Raw genomic sequence first — 19,038 nt, forward strand, 5'->3', positions numbered from 1 at the left:
GAACAAAATTTTTCAAGTAAGATCATATAAACCTCTCTGTTTGGTAATTTTGTCGTTTTTTCCGATTAATCGATTAATCGTAGAAATTAATCGGCAACTAATCGATTATTCAAATAATCGTTAGCTGCAGCCCTACCGGAGACACACCACACCCTTTAAATTGTTAGTTTCTACTGGGTACTGAAATGCCATAAATTTGGAGATAAACTTCTGAATGGGTACGCTACAGGCCACATCGTAGGCTTTTGCAGCATAGATTTTGATGGGTTTACAGGAACCATGTTGCTATTGTACATCCTCTCAGGTACCAGTACAGCCATTTTCTGAGAACTATACATTTATTTTTCTCTCAGCGGACATTGGTATTGCACTAACACTTCACCTATGAGACCCGGCTTGTGGGCTGGGCCTCATAAGCCTCCATAGCTTGCCTCCTGCAGCTGCCATTGGAACCACTGGCCCCCTGTCATCGCAGCGCGGGGGAAGGGGGGGGGGGGTGATAGAGAGATTTCCACTGACTTCTGTTGTAATAAACAATATATCTGTGGTACATTATTGAATTGAAAAATATTGTTGACTATGTATTTCAATACAGTTACGTTAGTCACACAGTAAAGATTTGGAGCATTTCCCAATATGCAAAGCCTAGAGCCTAAATTAAATAGTATCTTATATCAGATCTTAATCCAGATGTACCATATATTTTTTTTAAATAAAATGTATAGTGCAAGAATAGTTGCATCATCTATTTTTTTATATTTTTTTATGGATGTATGAAAAGCAGTTGAATTTGCATACTATTGCATACCACTAGCATCTGTTTAAAGGATCAATTATTAAATATAAAAGAAAAGCAAAATAAATCTTACATTTATAAACTGGTTTCCTTTTGTTTTGAAGTGTAGCACCCCACATTATTCACAGTTGAAAAAAAAACTAATCCAGACATAAATTTATGTTGGGGGCATATGATGCCAACATAACATATATAAATGTAATATATTCAGATTCAACCAGAATGCAGCTGTCGCACAGGTTGTTCTTACATGCAGCAATCACCTCCATAGTATGACAACAAGGGATCGCTATTGCTCGTCCTCATACAGCTGCATTGTTTCTGAGCAGCAGATCACTGTTTAGACAGCACAATCTTCTGCCCAGAAACAATAATTGGTGTGCCTGCACATTCAGATAGGCAAATTGTCAGGAACTGCTCTGCCTGTGTGTCAGTCATGTAGTCAAACAAATATGCATATTTATGTATAGCTGTGGAATCCAGAAACAATATCGAAGGAAGAAGAATAATCACAATATGAAAAATCTCAATATTCAGAATACGGTGTAACCAGTTTAGAGTTTTGATTTCTTTAATGTGCTGCCAAGTAACAGCGTTCATACGAACATCATTCCGTTGCTTCAGTTCCAACTTTATCACAAAAGAGGTGGACTGTAGCCAAGTGTTTTGTTTAATCATAATTTGCAGTTCTTGTAGGAAAGACAAATTAGTGACAATAAATCTTTCATACTGCATTTAAGACCCTTTGACAATAGGTGACCCCACATGAGACTCCAAGTCATCAACTGTAAGCTTTGGAGAAACTTGGTAATAGTAAAATGGCCAAATATGCCTTGGCTGACATAAGCTAATTAGCATTTTTTTTTACTAATGCAGCATTGCCTTGAAAATGAGTCTCCATAGTCTCCATATACCCACTGGGTCCCTTAATGAAGTTGTCCAGGCTTTTTAATATTGATGACTAGAGATGAGCGAATTATACAAAAATTGGATTCGGTAGGTTCGCCGAATTTTCTGAACAAAATTCGGTTCAATCCGAATTTATTTGTGGTGAATCACGTTAAAAATGGCTATTTCCTGGCTGCAGAGAGCCTTTATAGTGGTGTATAACAATATGCCATGCAGTAACACGCATAGGGAGTCTGCTGTGGTAGTGAAACAATACTGTGAGTCAGTATGATATTGAAGTTGCTTTAATTAAAGCATTTAACGCCTTAGGCCATTTTTTGCAAATCTGACCAGTGTCACTTTATGTGGTGATAACTTTAAAACGCTTTTACTTATCCAGGCCATTCTGAGATTGTTTCTTTGGCACATATTGTACTTCATGACACTGGTAAAATGGAGTAAAAAAAATAATATATTTTTTAATTATAAAAAAATACCAAGTTTCAATTTCTCTATTTCTATAATACATAGTAATACCTACAAAAATAGTTATTCCCTTACGTCCTACCAGCAACACAGATGGGGTTAACTACCCCCCGTGGACTGGTAGGACCGGCAGAATTTTAATGAGCCCAAGCACCAATAATAAAGATTTACACCCCTACAAAAGGAGGGGACACCCCCCAGCCCACTGTGTTCTTTTCTGTCCTGGCGGTTCGCCCTTCTCACTTTGGGGGAAGATTTTTTTCATTTGTTTCTTTTTTACTGCTTAGCCCAGATTATTTTACTAATGCGGGGCTCTTGTTCCTGTTTACCTTCCTCCCCTTTTCTACAGATAGCGGTTTCCTTGGTAGTGCGGAGTAGGGATTTTCGATTATCGGTTTGGCCGATATTATCGGCCGATATTCATGGTTTTGCAAGTTATCGGTATCGGCATATAAACTGCCGATACCACCGATAATGCTTACGCCGCTCGCCGCCCGCCGCCAGCCAGCAGCCCGCCGCATGTGCCCGAAGTCTCAGTCCGGCCATGTCTTTTCTTTTTCGGCTGCCACTTTCAGGCAAACTATCGCGGGAGTACAGAAGAGACGTGGGCGTGCCTGCCAAGGGCCGAACGGAACTCAATAGCAGGCGCTGACGTCATTGGAGGCGGTCACAGTGTTGGGAGACGAGAGAACCAGAGTACATGCGGCTGCGCCTGCCAGTGCCACCATTACAGTCTAGTGTAGAGAGACTCATACAGTTGTGCCATGGTAAAATAAACACGTGCGCCGTCATAGTTTGTTACCTAATCGGAATCACCTCATATACAGTGTGTTATATCATGTATTCTATACCTCGACTGTGCTACATCATACATACACAGTGCCACATATAGTATGTAATTGTATTGTAATGTGTGTATGATGTAGCATGAGGTATATATAATACATCTAACACACTGTATATGTGTTATATGAGATATATAACACAGTATATGATGGCATACTATTATCAGGTATATAAGGAGTGTATAATAGTATGACCGAGGTATATAAGATATATAACACTGTATATGTGACTGTGTAATATAATGAGGTATATATATATATATATATATATATATATATATATATTTGTGGTCATGGCTACGGCCAAGAGGTATCCGAAGAACCCTAGGGAGAAAACAACAGGAACAACCTAACCCAGCTAGGCGTGTTTTAGCTGACCTGACTAAATGGCTTGTTGTGTGCCCTAAGCCATGATAGTGGGTAGGCCTATAAGTGGGCATACCCTGTGGAAATGAGAAGATAAGGGAGGGAGGGTGGGGCACCTGAAAACACACACCTGTGAGTGAGGGTGTGGCTCGTATATGAAGAGCCTCCGCCCCTCCCACAAATGCAGGCTGACTAATCAGCCTTACCAACTTGTGGTCATGGCTACGGCCAAGAGGTATCCGAAGAACCCTAGGGAGAAAACAACAGGAACAACCTAACCCAGCTAGGCGTGTTTTAGCTGACCTGACTAAATGGCTTGTTGTGTGCCCTAAGCCATGATCGTGGGTAGGCCTATAAGTGGGCAAAAACCAAGCCAAGTAGGATAGAAAAGGAATTTGAATGGCATGTACAAACTAATCCCCAAGCCAACTGCAAGGCATCCGGGATCTGGAGCGAACATTCAGGGTATGTGAGGCAAGACCAGTAGGAAACCTACAACCCATCTTGTGGATGACAAGGCCAGAGACATGATGCTCAATATTGCGGATACTGCACCAAAGCCGAATGGAGGACCGAGAATACGTTGTGAAATGGATCATAAAACCAACTGAAACTTGTAAAGTTTGGTTCTAGTGCGAGTACTGGCAATGCCCTAGTGTCAGGAGATCGTGGGACCAAAGCCTAACTGCCTAGACTATGCAGGAATGAGGGCCAAAAAGAACCATGTAGATAGGAAGAGAATCCTTGAATAGTTACCCAGACAACAGCTATCCGCGCTTTGTTCTACTGTGCGCCCCTGAGAATTGTTTTAACGCTTGAGACGTGAAGACCGACCTACTATCTGAATCTTCTACCGTGAGAAAATGCTGGACCTTGTCCAAAATCCGATTCACCGTGGTTGTAGGGAGTCGGAGGTTAGTGGGGCAAGAAACTATGAAGCGATAATATACAAGATTCTGTCTATGCCCTCCCATGAGTGAGGGAATGCAATGCAATGAAGCTACTGGCGAAAATGAATTCCTGGTCGTGGTAAAAAGGCAAAGACTTTGCGCGGGGACCTGGTTGACAAGATATGATCGACTACGATCAGAGACTGAAATGCTAGAGCGAATTGCCCTACTTGTTCTTCCTCTGGCAGGACCTGAACGAAAGCATGAACAATTAAAGAAAGACGAAATATCTGCGTAAGACATGACAATAATGCTGTAGGGCGAACCGGACCAATTTGCGGTCAAAACATAAAATGAGCGATCAACATGGATTATTAGGAAATTAGGGAAGCAGGTATGTATGCGATACATAGGGGCCAAATCAGCCTAGATGCACAGATGGACAACCAACCAGGCAATGAGCCCAGCAGGTTTGAAAACAGTCGTCGGGCCCCCGAAGCCATGGGGCCGAAGCAGGTCGTCTGGCCCCCGAAGCCATGGGGCCGAAGCAGGTCGTCGGGCCCCCGAAGCCATGGGGCCGAAGCAGGTAGTCGGGCCCCCGAAGCCATGGGGCCGAAGCAGGTAGAAGCCATGGGGCCGAAGCAGGTAGTCGGGCCCCCGAAGCCATGGGGCCGAAGCAGGTAGTCGGGCCCCCGAAGCCATGGGGCCGAAGCAGGTAGTCGGGCCCCCGAAGCCATGGGGCCGAAGCAGGTAGTCGGGCCCCCGAAGCCATGGGGCCGAAGCAGGTCGTCGGGCCCCCGAAGCCATGGGGCCGAAGCAGGTAGTCGGGCCCCCGAAGCCATGGGGCCGAAGCAGGTCGTCGGGCCCCCGAAGCCATGGATCAACATGGAGCGATCAACATGGATTATTAGGAAATTAGGGAAGCAGGTATGTGTGCGATACATAGGGGCCAAATCAGCCTTGATGCACAGATGGACAACCAACCAGGCAATCAGCCCAGCAGGTTTGAAAACAGTCGTCGGGCCCCCGAAGCCATGGGGCCGAAGCAGGTCGTCGGGCCCCCGAAGCCATGGGGCCGAAGCAGGTCGTCGGGCCCCCGAAGCCATGGGGCCGAAGCAGGTCGTCGGGCCCCCGAAGCCATTGGGCCGAAGCAGGTCGTCGGGCCCCCGAAGCCATGGGGCCGAAGCAGGTCGTCGGGCCCCCGAAGCCATGGGGCCGAAGCAGGTCGTCGGGCCCCCGAAGCCATGGGGCCAAAGCAGGTAGTCGGGCCCCCGAAGCCATGGGGCCGAAGCAGGTAGTCGGGCCCCCGAAGCCATGGGGCCGAAGCAGTCGTCGGGCCCCCGAAGCCATGGATCAACATGGAGCGATCAACATGGATTATCAGGAAATTAGGGAAGCAGGTATGTGTGCGATACATAGGGGCCAAATCAGCCTTGATGCACAGATGGACAACCAACCAGGCAATCAGCCCAGCAGGTTTGAAAACAGTCGTCGGGCCCCCGAAGCCATGGGGCCGAAGCAGGTCGTCGGGCCCCCGAAGCCATGGGGCCGAAGCAGGTCGTCGGGCCCCCGAAGCCATGGGGCCGAAGCAGGTCGTCGGGCCCCCAAAGCCATGGGGCCGAGTTTTTTTTTTTAAAGAATTATAACTATGAAAAGTGACATGAATGAGGTGCACGTGAATTAAACCATGAGCCTGACCGATGTGGCAGGCGATACCCAAGATAAACTACGTGGCCTGAATAACATGCGAGGCTAAATATCGTTAGTGATCAGAGTATTGACGTGATGCGAAAGCAGACATGGGGACGCAGCTCTAGTAGTGAAAGGAGTATAGGACAAGATGTGAAAAGCAGACATGCGGACGCAGCTTTGGATGTGAACGGAATATTAACTTGATGTGACCGCAGACATGGAAAGCGGCTTTGGTGAGTGGGGTATACAACCTGGTGTAGCAGTAGAAGTGTTAACACAACTTTGGGTATAAGCAGAGCATGAAAATTGGTATAAACGCAGCTCTGGTTGTGAGTGGAGCAAGGTGGGAACACCAGGGTGGTGCCTCCAGAGCATGAAAACGGAGTAACAGTAGCAGCAATAGCTGTAAGCCGAGTATACAACATGTAATAACAGGCATGTAATACGGATCCGGCTGTCAGCTGGGGACGGAATGAGATGTAACAGCCAACAGGTGAGCGCAGCTTGAATGTGAGACCAATCTGAGTGAATACGAACCAAGAGTAGAAAAGTGCAGTACAGTGAAGACGTGCGGATGCAGCATAAGACATGAAATAAAAGCCGAAAGTTTAAATGCCGCTCAGGATAACAGCGGAGCATGAAAGTATGAGATTGTGGATAAGCTCTGCCTGTATATTTATGTTTAAATTGTACTGGAGCTGTCATTTGGCATTCCGGCCACTAGAGGCCACTGTTTTGCAGCACAGTCAGCATGCTTCTGGGTGAACCAGTAAGTGTTGATCTGACATGATGGAAGGATTGTGCTGTGAGGGGCTGAATCCGATTCCATCCTGGCTTGCAGATGTCTGGCAGTGAATGGATACTCAAAGGAAGGAGAGTATCTGCTGTCCCCTGTCAGGATCCAGCGCTTTGAAAGAGAGGTTGTCCCAGGAAGACCAGTTCCAGTGTATGGACAGAAAACCTTAGCATCAAGCAAGGCCGCACGGTTGCTGAGAGCTTGGTGGCCATCCCGGGTAAGCGGCATCCTAGGGCCCAGAACGGACGCAGGTCAGTACACCTGATTACCAATTGTACTTTACTGTTTGGCGCCTAAAGTAACAGAGACTAGCCTAGGCCTTGTATGCGCTAGTTAGATAGGGTTATAGCTTTGTTAGGCCTTACTGGACTGCAGCGCAGTAATTGACTTGCAGGCTCTGCTGCGTCTGCCACCGGTTAGGTGTGTCTTCTATAGCGGCACAGTGCGACTTGTAGGCTCTGCTGTGTACGCCAGCAGGCTAGGCCTGTCCCTCGGACAGGGACGGTGACGGTGGGCCTGGGGTATTACTCATACTGTTTGTACTTGTATTAATACTGTTTCCAAAGTAAAGTTTATATTCTTGCATATAAAGCTGGTGTCAGTGTTGCTTCCATGTCTGTGACTTTGCTGTATCCTGGGGAGCCCACCCCGGTACACGGCTTACGAAAGTGAAATACATGAAGTTTAAAGATGGTGGTAGCGGGGGGAAAAGGGGATGGGGGGAGACACATGGCAAGGAACAGCTACAGCAAAAAGCCTAAACAATAAACGCTGCGTCCGATCTCCAAACATGACGTCAGGTGCAGCCCGGGTAACTCTTACTTCAGCCGGATTGCTGTAAAGAAACTTTTCATACGAGACGAACGAAGCAAAGTGAAACTTGTAAGATTTATAGGAACCAACTCTTATTACCAACAAACAAAAATGAAAAGCAAATGGAAGTATTTAGGCCCAAACGAGCAAACCTGAGGTAGCAGATTCTGAGGCGAAGCCTCCCGTTCGCTAGCAAAGTCGGATCCGACCGGCCTGGAGAGACGGCCCCGGCCCAACCTACTTGCGTAGTATGGCGCGTGCATGCTATGGTAGCAGAGAGCAAAATAACAAGCTCCATGCTGCAAAGAAAGACTCCTACCACCAGAGAAGCTAGTCTGCTAATGACACCCAGCGGCAGCTGTGCACCTGAAAAACACACACCTGTGAGTGAGGGTGTGGCTCGTATATGAAGAGCCTCCGCCCCTCCCACAAATGCAGGCTGACTAATCAGCCTTACCAACATATATATATATATATATATATATATGGAATCCTATACCTCATTATATTACACACATACAGTGTGTTATATTATATCATATACCTCGCTCATACTACATCATACACTCCTTAGAGTCTTTATATACCTGATAATAGTATACCTATACATAACATATACTGTGTTATATATACACCTCATGCTATTATACATATACAGTGTATTATATACCTCACCTCATACTACATCATACACATTACAATTACATACAATGTGTGTATGATGTAGTATGAATATGAGGTATATAATACACACAGTATATGTATAATAGTATGACTATATGGGGTATATAACACACATATATTATGTATACTATTACTATTATCAGGTATATAAGGACTTTAAGGAGCGTATGATGTAGTTATGAGCGAGGTATTATACACTGTATATGTGTAATATATGAGGTATGTATAAGGCCTCATGTAGACATGTACACGACCTTGGTGTGTTTTGCGGTCCACAAATTGCGGATCCGCAAAACACTGATGGCGTCTGTGCACGTTCCGCAATCAGCCTTTAATATAACTGCCTATTCTTGTCAGCAAAGCGCAGACAATAGGACAGGTTATATATTTTTTCGCTGGGCCATGGAACGTAGCAACGGATGCGGACAGCACACGGAGTGCTGTCTGCATCTTTTGCGGCCCCATTGAAGTTAATGGGTATGCATCTGAGCTGTCAAATATGCGGCTTGGATGCGGACCAAAACAGCTGTGTGTGCATGCCATGAAGCCTAAGAAGTGTATGATGTAGTATGAGGTTTAACACACTATACCTCATTATATTATACATATACAGTTACAGTATATATATATATATATATATATATACACACACACACACACCCACCTCAGCTCATACTACATCATACACTCCAGTGACTCCATCTAACAAGCTTTTATTGTTTACTCCCCCCTTAATTCCACTTATTTCTTGCGCACGCCGCATTGTTCCTTAATCTGTACTGTTCCTAAAAAGCTAATAGCACTAGTAGTCATGTTACCCTCTTCTTTCAATGCAGGTGGATGCACAAAGAAAAAATAAAAGTATAGTCTGGGACTATTTTAGTCAACCCACCCCAGGACAGGCAATGTGCAACACATGCAAAATCAATGTGAGCATGGGATCTGCAACTGCAAAAACAAAGAATACATCAAATCTTTGGACCCATCTACGAATTAAACATGTTGAATTATTTAATGACGCACAAAAAGAAAGGGAATCATCTCAAACACCAACTTTACTCCAGCCAAAAATAAAAGACCTACAGTCATGTGAAAAAATTAGGACACCCTTTGAAAGCATGTGGTTTTTTGTAACATTTTTAATAAAAGGTTATTTCATCTCCGTTTCAACAATACAGAGAGATTAAAGTAATCCAACTAAACAAAGAAAACTGAAGAAAAGTCTTTTCAAGATCTTCTGTAAATGTCATTCTACAAAAATGCCTATTCTAACTGAGGAAAAAGATAGGACACCCTCACATGTATTCCCTCTTAAATTGGCTCAGATCTCACACAGGTATATCACACCAGGTGCACATAATTAGTAGATCGTTACTCTGCATGTTGAATGAGGCTTGCCCTATTTAAACCTCAGACATTTAGTTTGGTGTGCTCCTGACTGTTGAAGTGAGAGTGAGCACCATGGTGAGAGCAAAAGAGCTGTCAGAGGACTTCAGAAAAAAGATTGTAGCAGCCTATGAGTCTGGGAAGGGATTTAAAAAGATCTCAAAAGATTTTGAAATCAGCCATTCCACTGTCCGGAAGATAGTCTACAAGTGGAGGGCTTTCAAAACAACTGCCAACATGCCCAGGACTGGTCGCCCCAGCAAGTTCACCCCAAGAGCAGACCGCAAGATGCTAAAAGAGGTCTCCAAAAACCCTAAAGTGTGATCTCGAGAACTACAGCAGGCTCTGGCTACTGTTGATGTAGAAGTACATGCCTCTACAATCAGAAAGAGACTGTACAAGTTTAACTTGCATGGGAGGTGTGCAAGGAGGAAACCTTTGCTTTCCAAGAGAAACATCGAGGCCAGACTGACATTTGCCAGAGATAAAGTTGACAAAGACCAGGACTTCTGGAATAATGTTCTTTGGACAGATGAGTCCAAAATTGAATTATTTGGACACAACAGCAGAGGACATGTTTGGCGTAAACCAAACACAGCATTCCAAGAAAAGAACCTCATACCAACTGTGAAGCATGGAGGTGGAAGTGTCATGGTTTGGGGCTGCTTTGCTGCAGCAGGACCTGGTCAGCTCACCATCATAGAATCCACGATGAATTCTACTGTGTATCAGAAGGTGCTTGAAGAACATGTGAGACCATCAGTTAGAAAATTAAAGCTGAAGCGGAACTGGACCATGCAACATGACAATGACCCAAAACATACTAGTAAATCAACCAAAGATTGGCTGAAAAAGAAGAAATGGAGAGTCCTGGAATGGCCAAGTCAAAGTCCAGATTTGAATCCCATTGAGATGCTGTGGGGTGACTTGAAAAGGGCTGTACGTGCAAGAAACCCCTCAAACATCTCACAGCTGAAAAAGTTCTGCATTGAGGAGTGGGGTAAAATTTCCTCAGACCGATGTCGAAGACTGGTAGATGGCTACAAGAACCGTCTCACTGCAGTTATTTCAGCCAAAGGAGGTAACACTCGCTATTAGGGGCAAGGGTGTCCTATCTTTTTCCTCAGTTAGAATAGGCATTTTTGTAGAATGACATTTACAGAAGATCTTGAAAAGACTTTTCTTCAGTTTTCTTTGTTTAGTTGGATTACTTTAATCTCTCTGTATTGTTGAAACGGAGATGAAATAACCTTTTATTAAAAATGTTACAAAAAACCACATGCTTTCAAAGGGTGTCCTAATTTTTTCACATGACTGTATTTCAGAAACACACAAAGTGGCAAAATTCCGATGAAAGATCCCAACTTCTGGACAGAGCAATCACAGAGATGATGGTTACGGATAACCAGCCATTTACAATGGTGTCTGACTCTGGCTTTAAGCGCTTGATGTCCATAGTTGAGCCAAGGTACACACTGAAAAATGAAAAGTTTTACAGAACGGAAATGCTGCCAAAGATTCATCACAAGGTGGTTCAGAAAGTGAAAACGATGTTACAACCAGAGGACGCTGGCAATTCACTCTCATTCACTACTGACTGCTGGTCTGGATCAACAGAATCACTAATGAGCCTTACGTGTCACTTCATTGATAATGGATGGACAAAAAGGCAGTTGGTGTTGAACACAAAGGTGATGCAAGGATCCCACACTGGCGAGTACATTAAAGAAATGTTCCTAGGCATGCTTGATGACTGGGGGATAACCAAAGATCGAGTGCTGCTTGTGCTTCGAGACAGCGGAGCAAACATGGTGAAAGGAATGAAGCTTGCTGAAGTGTCAGATCTCAGCTGCATGGCACACACCCTGCAACTTGTAGTCAATGATGGTCTGTCAAGCCAGAGAGCTGTGATCGACATAATCGCCATGCTAAAGAAGTGTGCAAGTCATTTCCACCATTCATTCATTGCCAAGCACCGACTGAGGTGCATTCAGTCAGATCTTGGCCTGCCCCAAAACAGCCTGATTCAGGCTGTTCCAACAAGGTGGAACTCCACACTCCATATGCTTCAAAGAATGCTGGAACAGAAGCGAGCTCTTAGCATCTACGCTGGTGAACATGGAGGATATTCTTGCCCTAATGCTGATCAGTGGGAGATTTTAGCAAATCTGATTCAGACCCTCCTCCCAATAGAGGAAGTGACCCTAGAGGTTAGCCATAAGGACTCAAGTGTGTCATCTGTCATTCCATGTGTGAGAGTGCTGAAGATGCTTCTTCAAGAGAATGAAGGGCCCACTACACGAGGCATTAAAACGCTTAGGGAGGTCATGAAGGAAAGCCTCAACAAACGTTTTTTGAAGTATGAAGAGAATATAAACGTAGTTTTGGCATGTCTTTTAGATCCTCGATTCAAGCATCATGCTTTCTCTTCTGATAATGTATTGAGCAAGGCAAAAGAATGGCTGACAGAAGATGTGCAAAAGGAGTTGCAGGTTGTAGAAAGGTCACATCTGGAAGAGCCTGATGTTACTAGTCTGGAAGAGCCTACTACTAGTACTAGTACTACTAGTCTGGAAGAGGAGGATGATGATGCCACAGAAACATACAAATTCCCAAAAAGGAAACACATGGAAAAAAGGCTTAAACATGGCCAAATTGATGCCATGTTCAGCGTTTTATTGGGGCCTCATGTAGAGGATTCTCTAACTATACCAAAAGTCTGCCTTGATGATGAGCTTCATCTTTATTTGAAAGAACCAGTGATCAATAGAAAGGACAATCCACTTGAGTGGTGGAAAGAAAATGAGGCACGCTTTAAAACCCTTGCTTCTTATGCCAGAAGATACCTTTGCTCTCCACCCTCCTCTGTACCTAGTGAGCGTGTTTTTAGTGAAGTGTCAGCAATCTACGAAAGGAACAGAAGCCGTTTAACAGGAGAACATGCAGAAATGTTGTGCTTTCTGCACTACAATGTACTCCTTCTCAACTGGAAGTATTGAAGAAATTCTAAATATTCTCTCATTGTGTACCAAGGCGGGCTCTCGGCACATAAATGTGAAAGGATAAATTTACCGTTGCACTTGCATTGTATTTATTTTTAATTTCATATCACAGGTTTCATCTTGTGGACATCACCTCCCACCATAACAGGTTGACATGTTTTGAATGTCCAGGAGGTTACAACTAAGGGTACTTTCACACTTTTGTTTGTATTTTCCGGCATAGAGTTCCATCACAGGGGCTCTATACCGGAAAAGAACTGATCAGTTTTATCCTAATGCATTCTGAATTGAGAGCAATCCATTCAGGATGCATCAGAATGTCTTGACTCTTCAGTTCAGTTTTTTTGACTGATCAGGACAGAGATAAAACCGCAGCATGCTACGGCTTTATCTCTGGCCAAAAAAACTGGCGACGGAACTGCCTACCGGATTTTCTCTGCCGCAAGTGTGAAAGTAGCCTAAGAACGCTACAGTTTGAAACATGTCAACCTGTGGTGGTGGGAGGTGAATCAGGTGATGTCCACATTTGAACATTGTTGTTCTTTCTTGTTGGTCGTTACCTTTTGACTGATATTTAAAAAGAAAAAAGAAAAAGAAGTGGTACAATTTGTTGTATTTGACTCATTTCACCAATGAAAAAGAAAGATTTACAAAAAAAATCTAAATGTTAACAATAAACATGTTAATTTAACAGCAGATTTGTGTAGGATTTTTTTTTTCTTAAAAAAAAAAAACCAAAAACAGAATATCGGTATAAATTATCGGCTATCGGCCTGAAAGTTCACAGATTATCGGTATCGGTATCGGTTCTAAAAAATCAATATCGGTCGATCCCTAGTGCGGAGCTCCGCTCTCTGCGGTGGGCGCCGCCTTCACCAGAAGTGACGAGAAAATAGATTGGTTCAGGAGCAGCAACACAAACGGCTTATGAAGAGCAGGAATGGTGAATACGCAGCAGCTGGGCAGGGGAACGCAGATCCAAAGCGGTCCAATGGCATGTAAAAAGAATGGAGGGCCACAGCAGCGTCTCGCCAGAAAACTTCTTTATTCAGGAACACTCCTCACAACAAGGCATATAAAAAGTAGTTTGCAGCAACGTTTCGGCTAGGAGTAGCCTTTGTCAAGCATGTTAACAAGTTAAAATCACAGCCTATAAGTAGCACATGACAGGCCCACCCACACCGCTAAGCAGCCAATAAGATTCAAATTCATGTATAACACACCTGTGTATGAAATCAATGGGGACCGACATGCTGAAATAGATTAGCCAGCTGTAGCAAAACGTACCTAAGTGAGGCCATCATATACAGAGCTCCTCCGTCCCTCCAGCGTCCCATGATCGGCAGTGCGCATGTCTGCATACGTCATCGCATGCGCCACCATGCGGCGGCGCGCGTATGACGTGCCCAAGTAAATCCGAATGCATAGTTCACGCCGGACAACTTACATCATCAGGTGGCGGCCGACTGACATCACAAGGCCACTCCCACCTGGCGTTACGGATAGAAATATGCATGAGGACTCAAATGGGGCTGTACATGGAGGGCGATCGCACCACTGTAGCACATGAACAGTGTGCAAAAACGCTCGCCAAGGATAACAACAATAAGGCATAGAAAGCGCACTGCCATTAATACTAGCGCAAGGAAGGAACAGGGAGATATACAAAAACATATAGGCATCACATAGGTACAGCAGGCATAATAAAAAGAACAGGAATCACTAGATATCGGTGACAAATAGTATTTTCACTATGCACAGGCTGCCATTGATAAATAATATATCATACACAGGTGTGTGTAGACAAAACTACAATGATCATCATGATGCTATAAAGCGGTGTGATTAAGGCACATATTTAAAAGAACAAAGCAAAAAATACTGTAACAGAGGAGAAATATGAAATCAGCCATATAAAGAATATTTCTTGATTAAATCCAGATTTAGCTGATGCCAGCCACATTGAACTCGAGATTTAAACCAAATGGCTGTAGGGATTTCAGTGTGTAGATCCATTTGAGTTCCTTCTTCCTTAATATCGCATCCCTGTCACCCCCTCTCCGTAACGGACCCACGCTGTCAATGACTCTAAAGCGAAGTTGGTTAACAGAGTGCCCCGCCTCCACGAAGTGTTTCGCAACGGGCTTATCCATGTTCATCTTGCGTATGGTACTCTTGTGTTTGTTAATACGCTCTCTAATCTCCATGGTGGTCTCTCCCACATAAATAAGGCTGCAGGGGCACTGGATGGCATAAATCACATCCCGTGACCTGCAGGTATAATAGCCCTTGATTTTATATTTTTTCCCACTGTAAGGGTGGGAGAAATACATCTTTATGATCTGGACAGGCACTTTGAATGAACTTGATAATTTTCATCTTCATTTGAATGCGGGTGTCCCGGGTCTGCAATTCACTATAACTGTTTCTCCTAGTGAGTTGCAGTTCCTTGATGTGCGAGTCTATGTGATGGAGGGTCTTTTGGCTACGGACCTCTATCGGAAGCCTACTGACCGCAACACTTTACTTATGCATGATAGCTACCACCCACATAGAATGCTCGACTCCCTTCCATGGAGCCAACTCTTAAGGGTGAAGAGAATTGTCTCTGATGAAGAAACGTGTGCACAAAGGATTGATACGATGTGCACACGTTTCTTGGAACGAGGTTACCCGAAACCCCTACTCACTCGAACCAAACAGAGGGTGAGGCTGGTTGACAGGTGCACCGCACTGCGGAAATCAACAAAGGCGGTCCCTGAGACTAGGGTTCCGTTTGTGTCCATCTTCGGCCGGGATAGCGGCAACATTGCCAATATCCTCAGAAAGGAATGGCATATACTCCAACGGGGTTTGCCAGATATAGAAGAGTTCAAATCCCCGCCGCTGATGGCATACAGACGGAACCCTAGTCTCCGTGATAGACTGGTTAAATCCGATGTAGGTGGCCAGTCACCGACACAAAAACTTCTTGCACCACGCAAAAACGGGACTTATCCATGTTTATCTTGCTGTAATTGTGGTAACGTTCTCAAAGGTGAATATTTCTCCCACCCTTACAGTGGGAAAAAATATAAAATCAAGGGCTATTATACCTGCAGGTCACGGGATGTGATTTATGCCATCCAGTGCCCCTGCAGCCTTATTTATGTGGGAGAGACCACCATGGAGATTAGAGAGCGTATTAACAAACACAAGAGTACCATACGCAAGATGAACATGGATAAGCCCGTTGCGAAACACTTCGTGGAGGCGGGGCACTCTGTTAACCAACTTCGCTTTAGAGTCATTGACAGCGTGGGTCCGTTACGGAGAGGGGGTGACAGGGATGCGATATTAAGGAAGAAGGAACTCAAATGGATCTACACACTGAAATCCCTACAGCCATTTGGTTTAAATCTCGAGTTCAATGTGGCTGGCATCAGCTAAATCTGGATTTAATCAAGAAATATTCTTTATATGGCTGATTTCATATTTCTCCTCTGTTACAGTATTTTTTGCTTTGTTCTTTTAAATATGTGCCTTAATCACACCGCTTTATAGCATCATGATGATCATTGTAGTTTTGTCTACACACACCTGTGTATGATATATTATTTATCAATGGTAGCCTGTGCATAGTGAAAATACTATTTGTCACCGATATCTAGTGATTCCTGTTCTTTTTATTATGCCTGCTGTACCTATGTGATGCCTATATGTTTTTGTATATCTCCCTGTTCCTTCCTTGCGCTAGTATTAATGGCAGTGCGCTTTCTATGCCTTATTGTTGTTATCCTTGGCGAGCGTTTTTGCACACTGTTCATGTGCTACAGTGGTGCGATCGCCCTCCATGTACAGCCCCATTTGAGTCCTCATGCATATTTCTATCCGTAACGCCAGGTGGGAGTGGCCTTGTGACGTCAGTCGGCCGCCACCTGATGATGTAAGTTGTCCGGCGTGAACTATGCATTCGGATTTACTTGGGCACGTCATACGCGCGCCGCCGCATGGTGGCGCATGCGATGACGTATGCAGACATGCGCACTGCCGATCATGGGACGCTGGAGGGACGGAGGAGCTCTGTATATGATGGCCTCACTTAGGTACGTTTTGCTACAGCTGGCTAATCTATTTCAGCATGTCGGTCCCCATTGATTTCATACACAGGTGTGTTATACATGAATTTGAATCTTATTGGCTGCTTAGCGGTGTGGGTGGGCCTGTCATGTGCTACTTATAGGCTGTGATTTTAACTTGTTAACATGCTTGACAAAGGCTACTCCTAGCCGAAACGTTGCTGCAAACTACTTTTTATATGCCTTGTTGTGAGGAGTGTTCCTGAATAAAGAAGTTTTCTGGCGAGACGCTGCTGTGGCCCTCCATTCTTTATTCACCAGAAGTGACGTCAGCCTCTCCGGCGTCACTTCCGGTTCTCGGCTTCGCCGGGAAGCTTTTTTTAACTGTCTGTATTTTTGGCTATTCTGGCCGCTTTGGGGGGGGAAGGGTTCTAGCCTAGTGGCATGTTTAATATATGATGTATGATCATTAAATTTTAGGATCTAGATCTTAGATCCTCCTGGGGGCAGGATCTCCGCCCATGTGGCGGAGCTCCGCCTATTTAAGGAGCCACGTTGCTCTCAGTCTTTCTCTGGCAGCACATGCTTGTTGTAAGCTAGCGCCCAGAGTCCAGTAGTACTCATTATTTCGTTTTGCTGATTCAAATTTTTTTTTTTCCTGCTACGCCACTTCGGTGGGCCTCTGCCTACGTCCCTTTTCTTTGATGTCTTCTTCCTTGTCAGAATTAACTAATTCTTTGTTTTTTGCCGTCAATGGCTTCACCTAAGGACCCGGAGACCCATAAATCAGTCTCAAAAAGGAAACACTTGGCCTGTTTTTTTTAAACAAAATGTTTTAAATATTGCATGTTTCTTGAGAACAATGCTCAGATATCGCTGTGTCACATCCACCCCTCTGGTACAAAAAGTTGTCAGAGCAACATCTCGTAATAAACTGTCCAAATAATTTGCTATTTAAAAAGAGGGTACCACTTGATTAACTGCAGGGGGTGTCGCATCGAGTCCTACGGGGTGTGCCCAGGCCCTATGGCAACTGGAAATGAACGCAGCAAATGGATGCTCAATATAAAAAAATAATAATCATAACCACAATCACCATTGACCGGGGTATCCCTCGGGAAGTCGGATTAGTTCAGTGCTTCTCAATGTAACGCAAGTGCTCTGGGTGCAGAGTCTGTACCGGGCCGGCCTCACCTCAGTCTTCTTCCTCGTCCGAGTCCATCACCTTCGTTCTGTTAAACTTCTCCGTTGTCTTCTTTTCGTTCTGCTGACTCACCTTCTCCAAAATCTCTATTAGTCCTTGCTCAGAAAGCTTGCCACCTAGTTGTCCAAATTTTGCCATCTGTATAAGGTAATTTTCCACAGCTTTGGCTTTTTCAGGCTTCACTAGCATCAAGTTATTCAGCCTCTCCCGGGCAGCCTGGCTCAGGACCTGCAACAAGATGCTATTCCTCATCTCCTCCTCCCTTTGTTTGGCTTCTTGCTGTGTCTGCTCATTCCCAGCATCCCCACGTCTTCCCTGCAGCTCTGCCAGGCGCTACTGCCTTATAGCTTCCAGCTCCAGGTCCGCCATGATGCTTACACCCCGAAATCCGCTCCTCGGGCCTCCCACCCACCTGGCCTGTTTTGACTGCAGTAGGCTTCTGGACGACAATTGTCCTTTTTCAAGATGTGAGGGTTGCCGTATATCCCAGTCGGCCATGGAACCCACCATGCAAGAAATGTACCAGTGGGTCAAGGGATATGTGGACAAATCCATCAAAGGCGTGGTTAACCTGCTGGATGAGAGGCTTCCTGCTCCTACTCAGGCTCCAATGGATACCTCCACGCCCGTTGAGAGACCCGCTGCAATTTCCTTGCTCTCTTCCTCTTCGGCTGAAGAGGAGTTAACATTGTGTTTTTTTCTCCAGAAAAGACACAGAAATTGTTAAAGTCCATCAGGTCGGGGGACCATGATGTTGACCCTGGGGAGTCCTCCGATCCCGCCGGTCAGGCACAGCGTGTCTTTAAGGCAGATGAGACCCTTCTTTCCGTTATGCGGATGGAATGGAAGAAGCCTGAGAAGGGTACGGTCCTGACTAAGAAATTCAGGACCATGTTTCCCATGGCTAACTCCTTGGTGGAATCGTGGGGTTCCGTTCCCAAGGTGGACATGGCTATTGCCAAATTGTCCAAACGCACTCTGGTCCCTGCAGACGATGGGTCTAGTCTGCAAGACCCCCTTGATAGGAGGGCAGAGTGCATATTAAGAAAAGTTTACTCTGCAGCTGAAGCCTCCACGTCTACCGCTATTGCGGCCACTGAAGTTTCATCCTTCCTCCATTCCTGTCTAAATC

The 19,038-nt window shown here is 44.9% G+C and overlaps 1 protein-coding gene and 1 pseudogene across 1 annotated transcript; one reads left to right on the top strand and one right to left on the bottom strand.

The window, feature by feature from the left end:
• The first annotated feature begins 9,161 nt into the window (after positions 1 to 9,161).
• Positions 9,162 to 12,677, top strand: LOC122942074 (zinc finger BED domain-containing protein 4-like). Its single transcript, XM_044299565.1, has 3 exons — positions 9,162 to 9,322; positions 10,961 to 12,134; positions 12,225 to 12,677. Exons 1-3 carry the CDS (start codon positions 9,162 to 9,164, stop codon positions 12,639 to 12,641), a joined length of 1,752 nt encoding a protein of 583 aa, XP_044155500.1. The 3' UTR covers positions 12,642 to 12,677.
• A 4,885-nt stretch (positions 12,678 to 17,562) lies between these two features.
• Positions 17,563 to 18,275, bottom strand: LOC122942353 (annotated as a pseudogene).
• Positions 18,276 to 19,038: the final 763 nt, after the last annotated feature.

This window comes from Bufo gargarizans, chromosome 6 (genome assembly GCF_014858855.1).
Source record: "Bufo gargarizans isolate SCDJY-AF-19 chromosome 6, ASM1485885v1, whole genome shotgun sequence".
In the NCBI taxonomy this organism is placed as follows: domain Eukaryota; kingdom Metazoa; phylum Chordata; class Amphibia; order Anura; family Bufonidae; genus Bufo; species Bufo gargarizans.

Bases quoted from the DNA above. Each gene is read 5' to 3' on its own strand.
- LOC122942074 (XM_044299565.1), top strand. From the start codon at position 9,162: ATGTGCAACACATGCAAAATCAATGTGAGCATGGGATCTGCAACTGCA. The intron at 9,323-10,960 runs AAAAATAAAAGA...TCACATGACTGT, and splicing joins ACACCAACTTTACTCCAGCC to ATTTCAGAAACACACAAAGT. The intron at 12,135-12,224 runs GTTGTAGAAAGG...CTGGAAGAGGAG, and splicing joins ATGTGCAAAAGGAGTTGCAG to GATGATGATGCCACAGAAAC.